The sequence below is a fragment of the Parasteatoda tepidariorum genome, chromosome 1, assembly GCF_982258835.1.
Source record: "Parasteatoda tepidariorum strain Cologne lab strain chromosome 1, Ptep-v5.0, whole genome shotgun sequence".
In the NCBI taxonomy this organism is placed as follows: domain Eukaryota; kingdom Metazoa; phylum Arthropoda; class Arachnida; order Araneae; family Theridiidae; genus Parasteatoda; species Parasteatoda tepidariorum.
The window spans coordinates 26,859,859-26,874,707 of NC_141755.1; the positions used below are offsets into that span (position 1 = coordinate 26,859,859).

Here is a 14,849-nt window from a genome sequence, read left to right on the forward strand (position 1 = left end):
TATAAAAAAATTGTAATACGGCGTAAAATTTATTCGATCAAAGGACGAAAAATCGGCCTTGAAATACCTTGAAGATGTTCGAATTTTGTAATTCCAAACTTAATAAAGATGGGAAGAAAAAAGGGGGGAAGTATTGAGTATAAAAGTCGAAAAATCTTAAATCAAACACTGACTTTCCATTGCTTTGGAGTTGGACTTACACTTTTAAATCAAGATGAAACTTGTAAGTATTGAGCTTTTTTGTTATCCTTAATAACCAACATTTTTCTCTATATCAATAATTCAACTGTAATTGCTTAATAATATTTATCTATTTAGGATATCCAACTGGGTTCGGCACAATTTTTTCGAAACTTTTATTTTCGGTAAGAAGGAGTCCTAATAAAGTAAACTTCGAAATTTTCAAAATATTTTTTTTTTTTAAAAATAAGGACAAATTTGAATTATAAAAACTACAAAGTTATGTCACACCAACAGCTGTACCATTAATTGCAATGTATAAATATCAAAATAATTCTTTCCTAGATCAATATCTTATCTGAGTTTCGAATATTCTGAATCTGTATTTCGAATATCTGTGTTTCGAACATGTAATTCAATATCGTATCTCAGTGTTTCAAACTAACTAAAATCTTTAAAAAAATCTCAAATATACAACGAAATAGAAATAAGTATTTTCTTCAGTATTGATTTTTCAAATAAAAATTAGAAACATTCTTACTAGAATCATGATAAAAAATAATAATTTCCCACTTAGACCTTAATTTTTAAGGCAAAATATAGCTAACGTTTCATAAAATTTACATACAAAGTTTCAAGGTATTCTTTATTAAACTTTTTTTGTAATTTGTATTAGCGTAAAGAGATTTTCACAAAATCAGCGTTTATCTAAAAACGCATTTAAAGTATGTGATTGCTATTCTGTTTCGTTTGCAAGCAAGAGAAAAAACAACTACAACTTCGATTCTAAAGATTGGAGAAATAAAGTTTAAGAAGATATAGAAATCTAATGAACAAAAGTTTAATATAGACAATAATAATAAGTTTAATATAGACAATCCCAATAAAATAAAAATTTGAAATTTTCGTCGAAATTGCCAGTCACCACTTTAAGCAAGAAAAATGACGAAATTAACATAGATACGAAAACATACTAATAACATAAGTATATATCTTAGAGTTAAAATTTTGCTTCAATTATTTTTTCAACATTTTTATTCTATGATTAATTTGAAGAACATTAGAATATGCTGTTGTTTTATTACCTTCAGTGTTTATTAAAATACCAAAGGCATTAAAGCTTCTTCAATCAATTTAGTTATATGAGCCCCGGTTAAATAAGCAACAAAATTTTTTATTGAAAAATAATTTTAAAAAATTATGGATTATCACAGTAAATGGAAATTATCATATCAGTGGGAATATTACATTTGAAATTTGCATTTAAATCCTTAATTTTTATTTCAATAACTATTGATAGAATATAAACTTCTTTCTTTAACTAGGTTATCTATTATTCCTTTTAATCAGACAAAAGTTGGCAACACTATAGTTTATCCTTATTATTAAACATCCTAAATTCCTTATTATTAAACTTTCTAACAACGAGAAAATACGATCAAAATTATTATAGGTCACCGTTTTTTTTTTCGTTTTTCTTACGCTTATTGTACATTTAATACAAAATGCATTTGATTGGACCTAGTTGAAATCACCTTTTTTAAGAGTTTATGACAACAAATTAAAATAGAGAAAAAAACGAAAACAACTGTCAGAATTACGAATAAGTAATAAATTAGAATTTTGCATTAAGAAGCAAGAGGCTGTGCAAGCGATTTTATATTTCATGTAAACGATTTTATACTTTTTTAGATTTCAATATTATTCTCCAAAAAAATTCTTTTCGCAAAAAGCAACAAAAACTTGCAAGTTATTATTGTCAGTTAAATATCGCATCAATTAACCGTAAAAAATCACTTTAAGGAGTTTAGGTCAAAATTTTGAAACTTTGTTTTTGAAATTCATGGAATGTTATGATTTTTTCTAAATTCTAATAACACGCAATAAGTACACTAAATGACCATACGAAAAAAATAAAAATTATTATTATTATTATATATATATATATATACAGAGAATGACCATACCCTTCAATATATACTAAATAAATTATTTCTTTAGAATAAAAATGTCCATATATTAAATTACTCTTACTATTTTTTAGGTTTTATTGTTTAAAATATGTTCGATCACGTTTCCAAAATCAAAAATGCGTATTTTTTCTTCATAAGTTTTTTAAAAATTATCTAACAAATTCAAAAAATGTTTAACGAATTGCCTGAAAACAAATTAAAGTTAAATTACTAAACTGCATACGACATTTAAAATTTCCTGCAGTTATCCTTAATAACTTAAAAGTTATGTTTACAGTTATTAAAGTAGAAAAACGCGAAAAATTAATTATGTAGAAGAAAGCATTCTTTGCTTTAGCATTACTTGAAGTTCAAAATGAGGCAAAAACTGAACTAATTTTTTTTTTTGCATTCTAATACGAATATAACATATTTAAGTATGTATATGTATATAGGTAAAAGAGTAAGTTTTTGTTTTAATGTCTGTAAGGAATAACTGCCTTGTTTTTTTTAATAAAAAAAATGAAAGTTTTCATGAATTTGTTCTGATGAAAACATATTTATAGTTAACATACAAACACAGTTGACATCATATAACACTCGTACACGTTTTAAACTTAGCGTTTTGTGGTTTGGTATTTTTAAACTTAACCTTTAGATTACATTAAATACGATAAAGTGGGCAAGATTTCTTATAATTATAGTTCAAGATTAATGGTGTTAATTTTTTTTTTGTATGGTTAATATTTTTACTATGTTTTTATTAATTTTCTTTCGTGTTTAAAACTATGGAAATTTTTCTTACCTCTTAAGAAGTCTCTAGAAAAGCTCTATGCGTAATGACCCCAGATTTTTTTTATAGTTTTCAGATCACTAGAAATTCAATTTACCTGAATATTACCGCCAAAAAAATTTATCAGTCATTAAACTCAGACCCCATTCCACGTAACTAGAACATTCAAATTTCATGCTGGATGATAAAAATAAAATTATTTGGTTTAATTTGAACCATTGGAAACAAATTTGTTATATTTTATTGTTATTATAATTAGATTGTTAGTTATTGTTAATCAAAATTGTGGTTTTTCGAATAGCTAGCGCACTCACATATCAATTGCATTTTTGTGTTGAGTGATAATTCATATTTCAATAGTTTCCGGATAATCGAGCAGAATTTATCGCAATATTATCGTAAAATAAAATCGTATGAAGCTTCTAAATAATTTGAGATTTCAAAGTTTAATTGAAATTTTATGCTGGATGACATAATAGGTTTTAATCATTTCCTGACTACTACAAGTGAACATTATCGCCAAAAAGAATTTATCGCCACTTTTGAAACATTTAAGCAATCAACTTTTAATGTATGAGCTCAATGGTCTTTTTTTTGTCCATTTGAAAAACGCCTTTTTTTAAGATTTTTCATTTTATTGATTATTTAATACTGTTTTAAGTTTAATTTATTTGTTATTTTAAACTTGCAGTGTCAAGGAACTATTGAAACAATACGTGTTTCAATAGTTTCCAGACATTACAAGCTGAATTTATCGCGGTATTATCATCAAAAAAATCGTATCAAAATAAATTGAGTTTTAAAATTTTAATTGTAGTTTTGCGCTGGATGACATAATAAGTTTTAATCATTTCCTGCTCACTACAAACAAACATTGTCGCAAGAAAGAATTCATCACCAATTTTGAAAAACTTACTTGAACAAATTTTAATCTAGCCCCCGAGCTCTTTTGTAACCCATTTAAATTAAAAAAATTTATTTATTATGTAACACTTTTTTATATTTTTTTGTTTAATCATTTTTCATATACGAGATTCAAAAATAAAACCCACAAACCATTCATTTAAATGAAATATTTTCTTAAATATTACATTTAATACAATGTAATAGTTTGCCACAGAATATTGAAATGAAATATCTAAGCATTGAGAAAAAACCCGCAGAAAGCATGCTGTTAATTCTCGCTGCAGAAAAATATTTAAAAAATACTAAATGTTTTGTTCTTATTACTGGTGGAACCGACAGTTGAACAAAGTTTTTTAAAACTCGAATGAGGAAAAAAAATCTTTAATAACTACGAAATTTAATATTTAAAAAGTTGATTGGAGAAAATAAAATGCATTACGTCAGATTAAAAAAAATGTTTTAGAATTTTTTAATAATATTCCGGATTCTAAAAGCAATTATAATTGCTTAAATATTCACATTCCAAACTATTAAAAAAGGATTCTTATAATAAAGACTGTGACTTTTTCATTTATTATGGAAAATATATACAATGTATAAAAAGTTTAGAAATGTTAGTTGTAAAATGTTAAATGTTGGAAATGCTTTATTTGAATATAAGTGTTTGAAAAGTATAATGTCAAAATACAAAAAAAAATGTTACGCAGGTTTGCTTTTCTGTGTTAAACTAATATAGTAATATTACGTAGTCTAAATAATATCCGGTGTTATAAACCCAGTCTGACAAAGAGAAAAAACAGAAAAAACGAAACTTGTTGAGTCTTCTATTTGATAATAACATGGTGATTATTTGACATGATTATATTACGTAGCATATAATAATGAAATGATTGAAACATGTATCGTCATTCGGTCCAGAAATAAAGTTGAAATTTGAGCACTTTAGCTAATCAAAAATCGTTAGTCAAGATTTTTATTGGTGAGAAACATTTTACTTGCAATACCATTGAGAGAAATGGTTAGGAAACTATTAAAACTTGTATTACCATCCGACCTAGAACCATAGTACCAATAACCGATAAGTACCATTTCTTTTTTTATAAAATTTATAATATTTTCATTTAAAGAATAGTTATACAAAGTTTGAGATTTTAAAATTCGTGATCAAAAGAGACGCGAAAAATTCATTATTAGTAGTAGCAGGTAGTGTGGGGGCGGAGTAATCGACCATACCAACCTTCATCTATCAAAAGGTACCTCTTGATTGAATCAAGTTAGCATGTCTCATATATCAGTGAATTGATGTTTTAATATTCGTAGTGGTAGTTACGCCACAGTAGTATTAAAATTTTTTGTATCAGAATTTGATAAATTCAAAAGCCTTGAAATTGAAATGTCGTACGGATAAATAAGAATAAGCATATTTATGTTAAACATTGCCACAAACGGTGAAATATATTATTTCTTCAATTTTCGATAACTTATGTTATCCTGCATATTTGTTTCTAACACGTTTTACTTCTGCAATAAACTATGAATTTAGGACATTAATTTTTTGTAGTTGTTCCGTTTTCTTTCATTTCTTACATATTTTGTAAAAATGTTGTTTCCATAACAGAGCACATTTTAATCTATAACAAAGGTTTTTACCATCAATGAAACTTCTTATTTTCGATACTGAGCCCGAACTGTTTATTTTCTAGTTTATTTTCGTTTTCTAATCTCTTAGGCTTATTTTCGTTTTCTTTTATTTCCTCTAATACACAATCAACAATAATCTTATACGGTTCTTTATCAGTTTTATAAATCTCACTTTATTATATTAATTTTCTTAACTCAAAAATTTTAGCATTATCAGGTATTGGTAATTTTAACTCCTCGGCAATAGCCATTAACTCATCTTTTTTTTTCAAAAAATTAGTAATAATGACTTTCAAAGAAAAAATTTATCGCAATAAAGTGCATAAAACAATAAATAATAACACTTCAAAACACTAGATTTAAAATCAATATCACTAAAAATAGGTCACTAACCTCTCACCAAGCAACAATAGCAATAGAAGCTCCGTGAAATTGAAACTCGAACACCGTAGTAAGCACATTACGAATTTTGTTTCTAGTTATGTGTATCTATAGTTTGTCTAAAATAAGAACTCCCCCTAAAATTCGTCTGGATCTGTGGCGGTGACTATGGTAACGAGGTATGACTATTTCAAGTAGGGGAGCGGGTTCATAGTTTTGGAGTGTTTTCGGCTCGGGTTGGCGAGAGAAAGGGAATCTCTTTCTTCGGTCTGTTATGTTAATCCTAGAGTAAAGCTACCCTCCCTAAAATGCGCCATTCTTGTTTCCATAGCACCAGACGGCCTCAGACTTTGTGGTTGGAGGAGTTCTTTGTTTAGACAAACTATACACGAACCACAGAACGCCGTAAAGAAGTGATTTTGTTTGCAGACCAACCCTTTAAAATTTAAAAACTGCTAAAAATGACCCAAATCGGTACTTCCGTTCTCGGGTTATTAGCGAACAAACATCCAGAAAAGCTTTCGCTTTTATATAGAAAGAGAGAAGAGATGTAATTCGTGAAATGTTACTTTAAATAAAATTACAAAAAGTATTTTTCAGTAGAATTAAGAAGAAATATTTATGTGTGATTTTTTTCAAGCGGAACACATGATTATTTTGATTTCTTTTTTCTTCCTTGCATTGTTTTCATTCTGATTTTGACTATTGCATTCCAACTGTAATTACAACACTTTTTCACTTGCAGGTCATTTTAAGCATCGGCTTCTGCTTCATCGCAGCAGTATCTTGTGAAGCAGATATGAAAATCGATGATGATGGAAAGTACAATTTTCTCTACAGTGTCGATGATGCTGGCTCCCACAAGAGAGAAGAAAAAGCAAATGGTGATGGTACCGTCTCTGGCAGTTACAGTTACATCGACCCCAATGGCGATCTGAGAAAAGTGGATTACAAAGCAGGAGCTGGAATAGGCTTTCAGGCTTCTGGAGACATCAGCGTTGACAAGAAAACAGCAGAAAAGGCAGCTGAACTTGCAGCTTTAGCACCTAAAGCACCAGAAGTTGAAAAAACTGAAGTCAAAATTCCCATCTCACCATTTACCTTACCTTTGTATGCTATTCCAGGTGTGCATCTACCTGTAGCTCACCACCCCTTAGCATACCCTTATGCTCATGCCCCATTTCACTATTACTACCTTTAAACGAATAGAGCTAATAGGATGTGATATAACACCGTCAAGGTCTCTGGAATATTTTGTAAATAAGATAAGAAAAATAAGATAATGAAAATAAAAATATCAAGTCAAGAAAATTGCTTGCTTATTGATTTTGCTTTCGAAAAGTCATTACAAATCAGGAATTGGAAAATTGATAACTGAATCCAAAATCGGCCTCAATCTTAAGCATGAAATTAATTCGTCACGTGTAAACTAAAATACAAAATAAATAAAGAAAATAAATAAGAAACTTGTATGCCAAGCTGTGGTACTCTGCAATTAAAAAAAAGGTTTTCCGTTTAATGTTTCTGGAATTACTCACGCTTCAATTCCAGGGGGTAAGAATAAAGGCCAAAATTAATACATCAAATAATCAATACATCAAAACCTTTACATCTTACTTACTTAGTAGCATTATTTTTTTCGAAAAATTTGTCCGTTCACATAGTTTTGGGACACGCTCTGGAGAACTTTCATTATTTAAGACTATAATTTAGGTTGGTTAGTATATTTTAACACTTTTGCTTCGGGATGCAATGTACCATAAATAACAAAAATAGCTACGCCGCAAAAATTTGTGGCTAAATTATCGAGAATTCAAGAGGGTCTGTACTATAATATATTTTTGAAATTAAATATTTTCATAATTAATCAAAATGATTAAATCATTTGATTAATCAAAATTAAATTAATTCACTTTATTTGTGTGCCTTAATTTGTAAACCCCTACTTTAGAGGTTGCAGACACGACTTCTGCCCCATCACACTACAATATAATATCTAGTAAGAGTTTAAATAACTGAATATTTAAAAGTATTCTTACTATAAAAAATAGTTCATAATTCTGAATGAATGAATAGTTTGATTGTGCACAATTGCCAGATGCATCGAACTTGAAATTTTTAAAAAAATACAACAAAAAATTTAGAAATATGAAATGATAATAAAACTATCTCTCAAAAATAAAAGAAAAAAAAAGTATAAAAGGAACTCTCAAGCACCCCTGAATTGTATAATTCACATTAATTTAAAGTTCGAAACCTTTAGAAAGGTAAGTATTTTAAATGTTATCAAAACTCAGTTGAGTATCGGCAGTTTTTATTCTTGTGGGAGCCAGAATTTTTTGCAAAAGCAGCATTTTTTGCTTCTACATTAAAGAAATAGTAAGTTTTAGCTCTCGACTGAGAATTTTTAATCATATTTACAGAATACAAGGGAAAACTTTTTTCCAATCGCAACTAGAATATTTTCAAATAACATACGCATTTAATTTGATTCTAAAAACTATTTCTCGCGAAAGAGAACAAAGTTTTGAGGGCTATTCTGGGCCTGTAATTAATTTTGATCTGTAATGCTGTAATGTGTACCTAAAATTAGATTTCCTTCATCAAAATAAAGTGCCCGAAAGGCTTAAGGTTTCTTATGTTCGTATTCTATTTTTGGAGTCTTATTTACCAAATAACTTAGTTCTCCTGGTTTAATTTAAATCAATCTATCTCTTTGATTTCTTACAAGAAACAATTACTCGAAATGCTGAAATCCTATTATTTCTTTGCTATTAAGAACTAATTATACTTAACACGCAAGCTGAGTTTTTTAATTCATTGCCTTAACGAAATATTTTGCATAATAAGGCAGCCAGATTTATTTTTAAGAATATATAGTAGACCCTCGAGAAAAATAGAGAGTGAATTTAAAATAATCCAATGATTTATTTAAAACTGCTTTTTGGTAAAGGCACACACAGTTGTTTTTTAATATCTGCACATTTGATATTTTCAGATTAAAATTAATTTCCATATTTTATTCTTTGATTCAAACTGTTTTAATGAGATAATTTATAATCCATGGTTTTATTTTAAGAACTGGTTTTAGTTTTAAAATTAGTTTTATTTTTAAAATTGGTTTTATTTTTAAAACTGGTTTTATTTATAAATTCCAGCTTTCAAACCATCAAAGCATTACAATAGGGTTGGTATAGCTTAGTTGGTAGGGCGTAAGACTAATGTTCGAGAGAACGGGAGTTTAAATCCAGTCGGCCAAAGAATCTCCTTGTATTAAATGATGACTGGTGAATGTCAAGTTCACGAAATAAATCAATACAGCTAGCGGTACTGATCCAGTAGTTCCCTTGTCATCTGGATTGGGTTCAAAATTACAAGGCTATGGAGTTGAACATTGGGTAGCCGAAATCTGAAATTTGGGTCGGTTGTTTAACGAAGGTTATGAAAAAAAATTAAAGAATTTATTGAACTGTGAAAAGATTTCGAAAGACAAAGACACGATCGTAGTTTTAAGGATTTTTTTCTTAAATATTTAATAAATCTTATCTAAAAATTTCACTGAAAAAAATCTAAATTTAATAAAACAGAATGTTTATTATAAAACAAATGTCACATATAAAATAAAATGTTTTGTTACAACATTCAAAAAATATAACATTTTATCGCGGCGTTGCTGAGTAATTATGTGAAATAATTTTTTAATCAACAAAGTGTTATCGTTGTTGTAAAATATTTCAACCTCCAAACCAGTCTCAGTTTTTATTATACAAGATTTACGTAACCTATAGTAAAAGGCTATAAGATCTTTTTAATCTTGGTCATCATCGTCATCATAACGAGGACTTTCTCGGCAACTATTTTTGTATTTTTTTTCGCCTGACTGGCAATCAATTGTCATAAGACAGATATTGACCAAAACTACGTCGATGACCTGCAATACATCAAAACTTCTTGAATTGGGGCAAAATAAATTTTTTGTATCGACAATTATGGACAAAAAAAAAAATTCAGAATATAAATTCATAAAAACTGAACTACTCGTTGTTTTCAAAAAATTTATCACAATTCTAAAAAACAAAAATATCTCAGCATATATATATATATGTAATACAAAAATTAAATACTTTTGTATTAATAAAAGCATTAAAACTTCATTCGGTTTCATAAAATGTTTGGCGAAGAAACTTGAATTTTTTTTTCTCAACACAGTGAAAAAAAAAAGAAAAAAAACAATTTATGAACTATTTTTGTTTTATCCAGTCTTGATCTCTCAATTTCTCAGTGCTTCATGAAATTCTGTTTTCCTCCATTTTAACGGGGAATACAGAAACAGAATTTCATCAAGTAAATAACCCCATTAACCATACAGAATCTTAAATTCTGATTAAATGACACTTAGTTGTCCACCTCTTTCACATAAAAATTGTGAATATTTTTTTTTAACCATACAGAATCGTAAATTCTGATTAAATGACAATTGTTGTCCAGGTCGTTTTGCATAAAAATTTTGTATATTTTTGTGTGAAAATTTTTGAAATTTTTTTTAGAATAGTTATATAAAATGTTTCATTTTTTCTTTCTGACATTTTTTCATTCTAAACAGATTAAGTGCATTATTATGTTTTTATTGTTGTTGCTGAAAAAAACTTTTTTCACATATTGGAAAAATGTTATTAAGAGTAGGTAAGAGGACAGTCATACCAACGTAAATTTTATAAATTCATAGTATTCTAAATTTTATTATTATTTTTTTTTTTTTTGGCTTACCAAAAAAAACTTTTTTTTGGGGGGGATGCAATACAAAAATTAAATACTTTTGTATTAATAAAAGCATTAAAACTTCATTCGTTTTCATAAAATATCTTTGGTAAAGGATAAGGGTAGAAATTCTATTTTGGGACTTCAAGGCTAAAAACATGCCAATGAATAATAATTAGATTTATACTTCAGAAGAGAAGTTATTTTAAGATCTTTCACTTCCATATAAGGAAAGATTAAACGATTTGCTATGAGTAATAAATAATTTGATGAGGCGTAAGAATACACAAAAAAGGCAATATGACTAACCTCTTCACACAGTTTAATTATCGTATAAAATAGAGGAGCAATGTTTTAGCGTGACTTTTTTGGTGTATAATGTTTACCAACTAAACTTCGTCAGATCTGACTGTAACTCTGTCTCTCCCTCTCCGTCTGGAGAGGGGTGAAACTGTTATTTCACCATCGTTTAACTAAATAAAAAAGATTATGCAGAATATGGACTCGTTAATCATGCTGCTTTGACTCTAAATAACTAAAAAAATAACGGTGTGGTTCCACGGTTATTTCATATATATATATATATATATATATATATATATATATATATATATATATATATATATATATATATATATATATATATATATATATATATATATATATATATATATATATATATATATATATATATATATATATATATATATATACACGCATTCTAAAACATATTTGTCAATATGCATTAGCTCCTTTGAAAAATTAACTTCTTTAGGAACTCGTAAAAAGTTTCAGATTATAAATATTAGTCATGATACAAAGTCCAACAATTATAAAAGCAACCTATTATTTATTCAATTCATTCTTTGAATTGTAGACACTTCAAAACAAAATCAGAAAAAAAAATTACCGAATTCTTACACATCATATCCGCGTTAATCACAGTAAAAGGTGAATTAAAAGTATTAAAGCCAGTTTGTTTATTACCTGAAGAAAAAACAGAGGGTCAGATTAGATTGAATGCATAAATTAATAAAACAAGAACCAGAAAGGTCGATATTGCAATAAGCTCAAATGATATAACAAATTCATGGCAACGAAGTATAAAATAAATCGAAAGCAAAAAAGAACTGAATAAGAAATAAGAGTGAATAAGAAAGATAAATAAGACAGCTTCTATATTTCAGAATCCGTAATTTATCTTAATATTATAAGAAACTACGATGAAAAGCGATTTTTATAGATTGAACAGTAAACAAAAAATATTGAAGTGATAGCATAATACTGTAATATTTTATATCACAAGAATTTTTTTTGCTCTAAATAAGTGATTCCAATAACTGACTCAGATTTTGACAGCAGCAAATAATAGTTTGTAAAATCAAATCACACTGTTTCAAACAATGAAATTTTGCAGTGGAATAATAGACAATAAAATGTTTTGATAATTATCAATCTATAAATGATTCGAAATTTCGGAGCATGTTGAACCATAATATTGTTTGAATTCGAAACTATAAGTTGATCCCATTATTACATTTTTAAAATTTGACTACATATTTCAATTTATAACCTTAAGGTTAAAGAAAATTAGCACCGTTTTATGTTTAAAAGTTGTACCAATATTTCTCTGATTGTAGATTGAACTCACTGGTTAGCTGAAATACCAAAAATGTTACTATTAATTTAGCATAAAAACAATTTCAAAAATCAGAAACGTCATCATCACTCGTAATCAGAATATTAAATGACACATAAAATGAATCTACAACAGTTCAATGTGAATAAACACTCAATATAAATACAAAAAGGTACAATATAAATAAGCGAAAGAATAACTGAAGATTTGAGGCACAAAAGGCCATCCAATTCCAGCAGGAGTTTTCAAATTTAAAAAAATGGAAAAATTTATAATAAAACTTTTAAATTTTACCAGAAAAACGCTAAATAGATGCTGTGTACAAAACACTGTGACGTAAAATAATAAAGAGTGATCCAAATTTTAAGAAATTAATGAAATCAAATAAACTATAGTACAATACATAATTACCCATAGAAATTTCACCTTGTAAATATTAGCATCCATGGATGTTCTTAGCTATTTTCATCGAACTTATTTCCCTATGGTTACGTTTAAAAATTGTACGTATAAAATGTATAACGTTGAGTAGAAAAACAAAACTGACATAGGGGTTTATTTTTATTTTATTGAAATTACATACATTTGCTGACTTGTGTGCTCAATATAGGCTTATAAGTCATTGTCAAGTAGAAAATACAGATAGAACAATTCAGAGAAAGACATCACAAAGAATACATCCAGGGTTACGACGGAATTCGAACCCGCTACCTCCACGCTTAACAGAGTGTTTGGACCGGCGATACCGCTCGGCCAGGAAGGCCCCTGGATTATTTATGTTAGGATCATAATAATACAGTTCCTATTTACAACGACACTCGTATCTGTGTAGGTATATCCCCCGAACTGTACTGTTTGTTAAGACACCGTTCCCAAAAGAACACCGAAGTCAAGCGTCACTGGCTGCGGTCAGTGTGCGGGTGGGTGACCACTTGGATCAGTCTACAAAGGGACCGAGGGTGTGTTGTATTGTTTCTCGTTACTGCTCTACTGTAAAGTGCTCGAATTCGGGCGCTGGTACCAAAGCGGTTCTCTGTACCAAAGCGGGGGGGGGCTATCCCCTCTGCAAAGGATCAAAATTGTGATGGCGTGTCTTCAGATCAATCTCAAGGATGTTTCCCTGACCGTCGCCAACAGCCCATTGTGCAGCTCTAGTGCGACGTAAATAAAAACTACAACTGTGACTACTTCCATGCTGGGGAATATAATTTTCCTAGGAGTCTCCCTGGAAGAGCAGTATCGCCCGTCAAAAGCTCTGTTTGTGGAGGTGGCGGGCTCAAATCCCGCCGTAACCCTGGATGTATTCTTTGTGATGTCCTCTGTATTGTGTTATCTGTCCTTCTATTTCAGAAAGGTTTATAACCCTTAATTGAGCACACAAACTTGCAAATGTATGTTGTTCCAATAAATAAATAACATTTTCCTGGAAATCTCTTCTGAGTAGTATCGATTTTCGCTGTAACTCAAGATGTGAATATTTATTCAGTTGAATCATGTTATCGTACGAATTTTCTATAACCTTAATAAGTTGTTCAACTGAACCATGCTTAAAAAATTCTGTATACTCTCATAAAAACTTGATTTAGTATTCAACCATGCTATCGCACAAATTAGTTTTAGTCTTAGTAAGATGATCTATTGAACTATGTTCAAAACATTCTACATACGCTCTTGGAAAACATGATTCAACGTTGTACCATAATATAGTACAAATTGGCTTTAACCTTAATAAGTTGTTCAACTGAACCATGTTTAAAAAATTCTGTATACTTTCATAAAAACTTGATTTAATATTCAACCATGCTATCGCACAAATTAGTTTTAGTCTTAATAAGATGTTCAATTGAACTATGTTCAAAACATTCTATATACGCTCTTGGAAAACTTGATTCAACGTTGTACCATAATATGGTACAAATTGGCTGTAACCTTAATAAGATGTTCAATTATACCTTAATAAGATGTTCAATTGAACCATATTTTCGTTTAAGCTTAACCATATTATATGATTAAGTTCAAAAAAATTTATTTACGCGATAATATGGTTCAATACAGTATTTTGGTTGAAGCAAATTTGATTGGTATCATGGTTCAGCGAATTTTAAAATTTCTAATAGTGTATATAGTTTACTCTAACTAGTTATAAACTATCAGTTATAATAATTTTAAGACAATATTCTAAATTCTGTTATGTTTCTAAAAAAGCAAATTAGATAAACGTCGAATTTTAAAAAAATGACCTCCCAATAAAAAACAGTTATTATCACTCAAAAAATATAAATATTTTTTTAAAAATAACGGATTATAAGTTTCATATTTACAGCATTGATGAAAAATAAATATTTATTTTACTTAAATTATAACTTCGTGATATTTAAATTCACGTAAATTAATATATTTTTACCTAAACACCTGATTAAGTAATTTAAACTGTAAAAATATATATATATATATATATATATATATATATATATATATTTTAATTTAAACCGTTTCCTACAACATTAATAATAAGCTTTTACTACATTCAAATTAATAGTTTTCTGTATATTTAAGCATTATATTTGGTACGAAATACAACACTCTTAAAATCTGCAAC

At 28.2% G+C, this 14,849-nt stretch overlaps 1 protein-coding gene across 1 annotated transcript; it reads left to right on the forward strand.

Moving 5' to 3' along the window:
• Positions 1-89: 89 nt before the first annotated feature.
• Positions 90-7,164, forward strand: LOC107450265 (uncharacterized). Its single transcript, XM_016066025.4, has 2 exons — positions 90-223; positions 6,599-7,164. Exons 1-2 carry the CDS (start codon positions 215-217, stop codon positions 7,052-7,054), a joined length of 465 nt encoding a protein of 154 aa, XP_015921511.3. The 5' UTR covers positions 90-214; the 3' UTR covers positions 7,055-7,164.
• Positions 7,165-14,849: the final 7,685 nt, after the last annotated feature.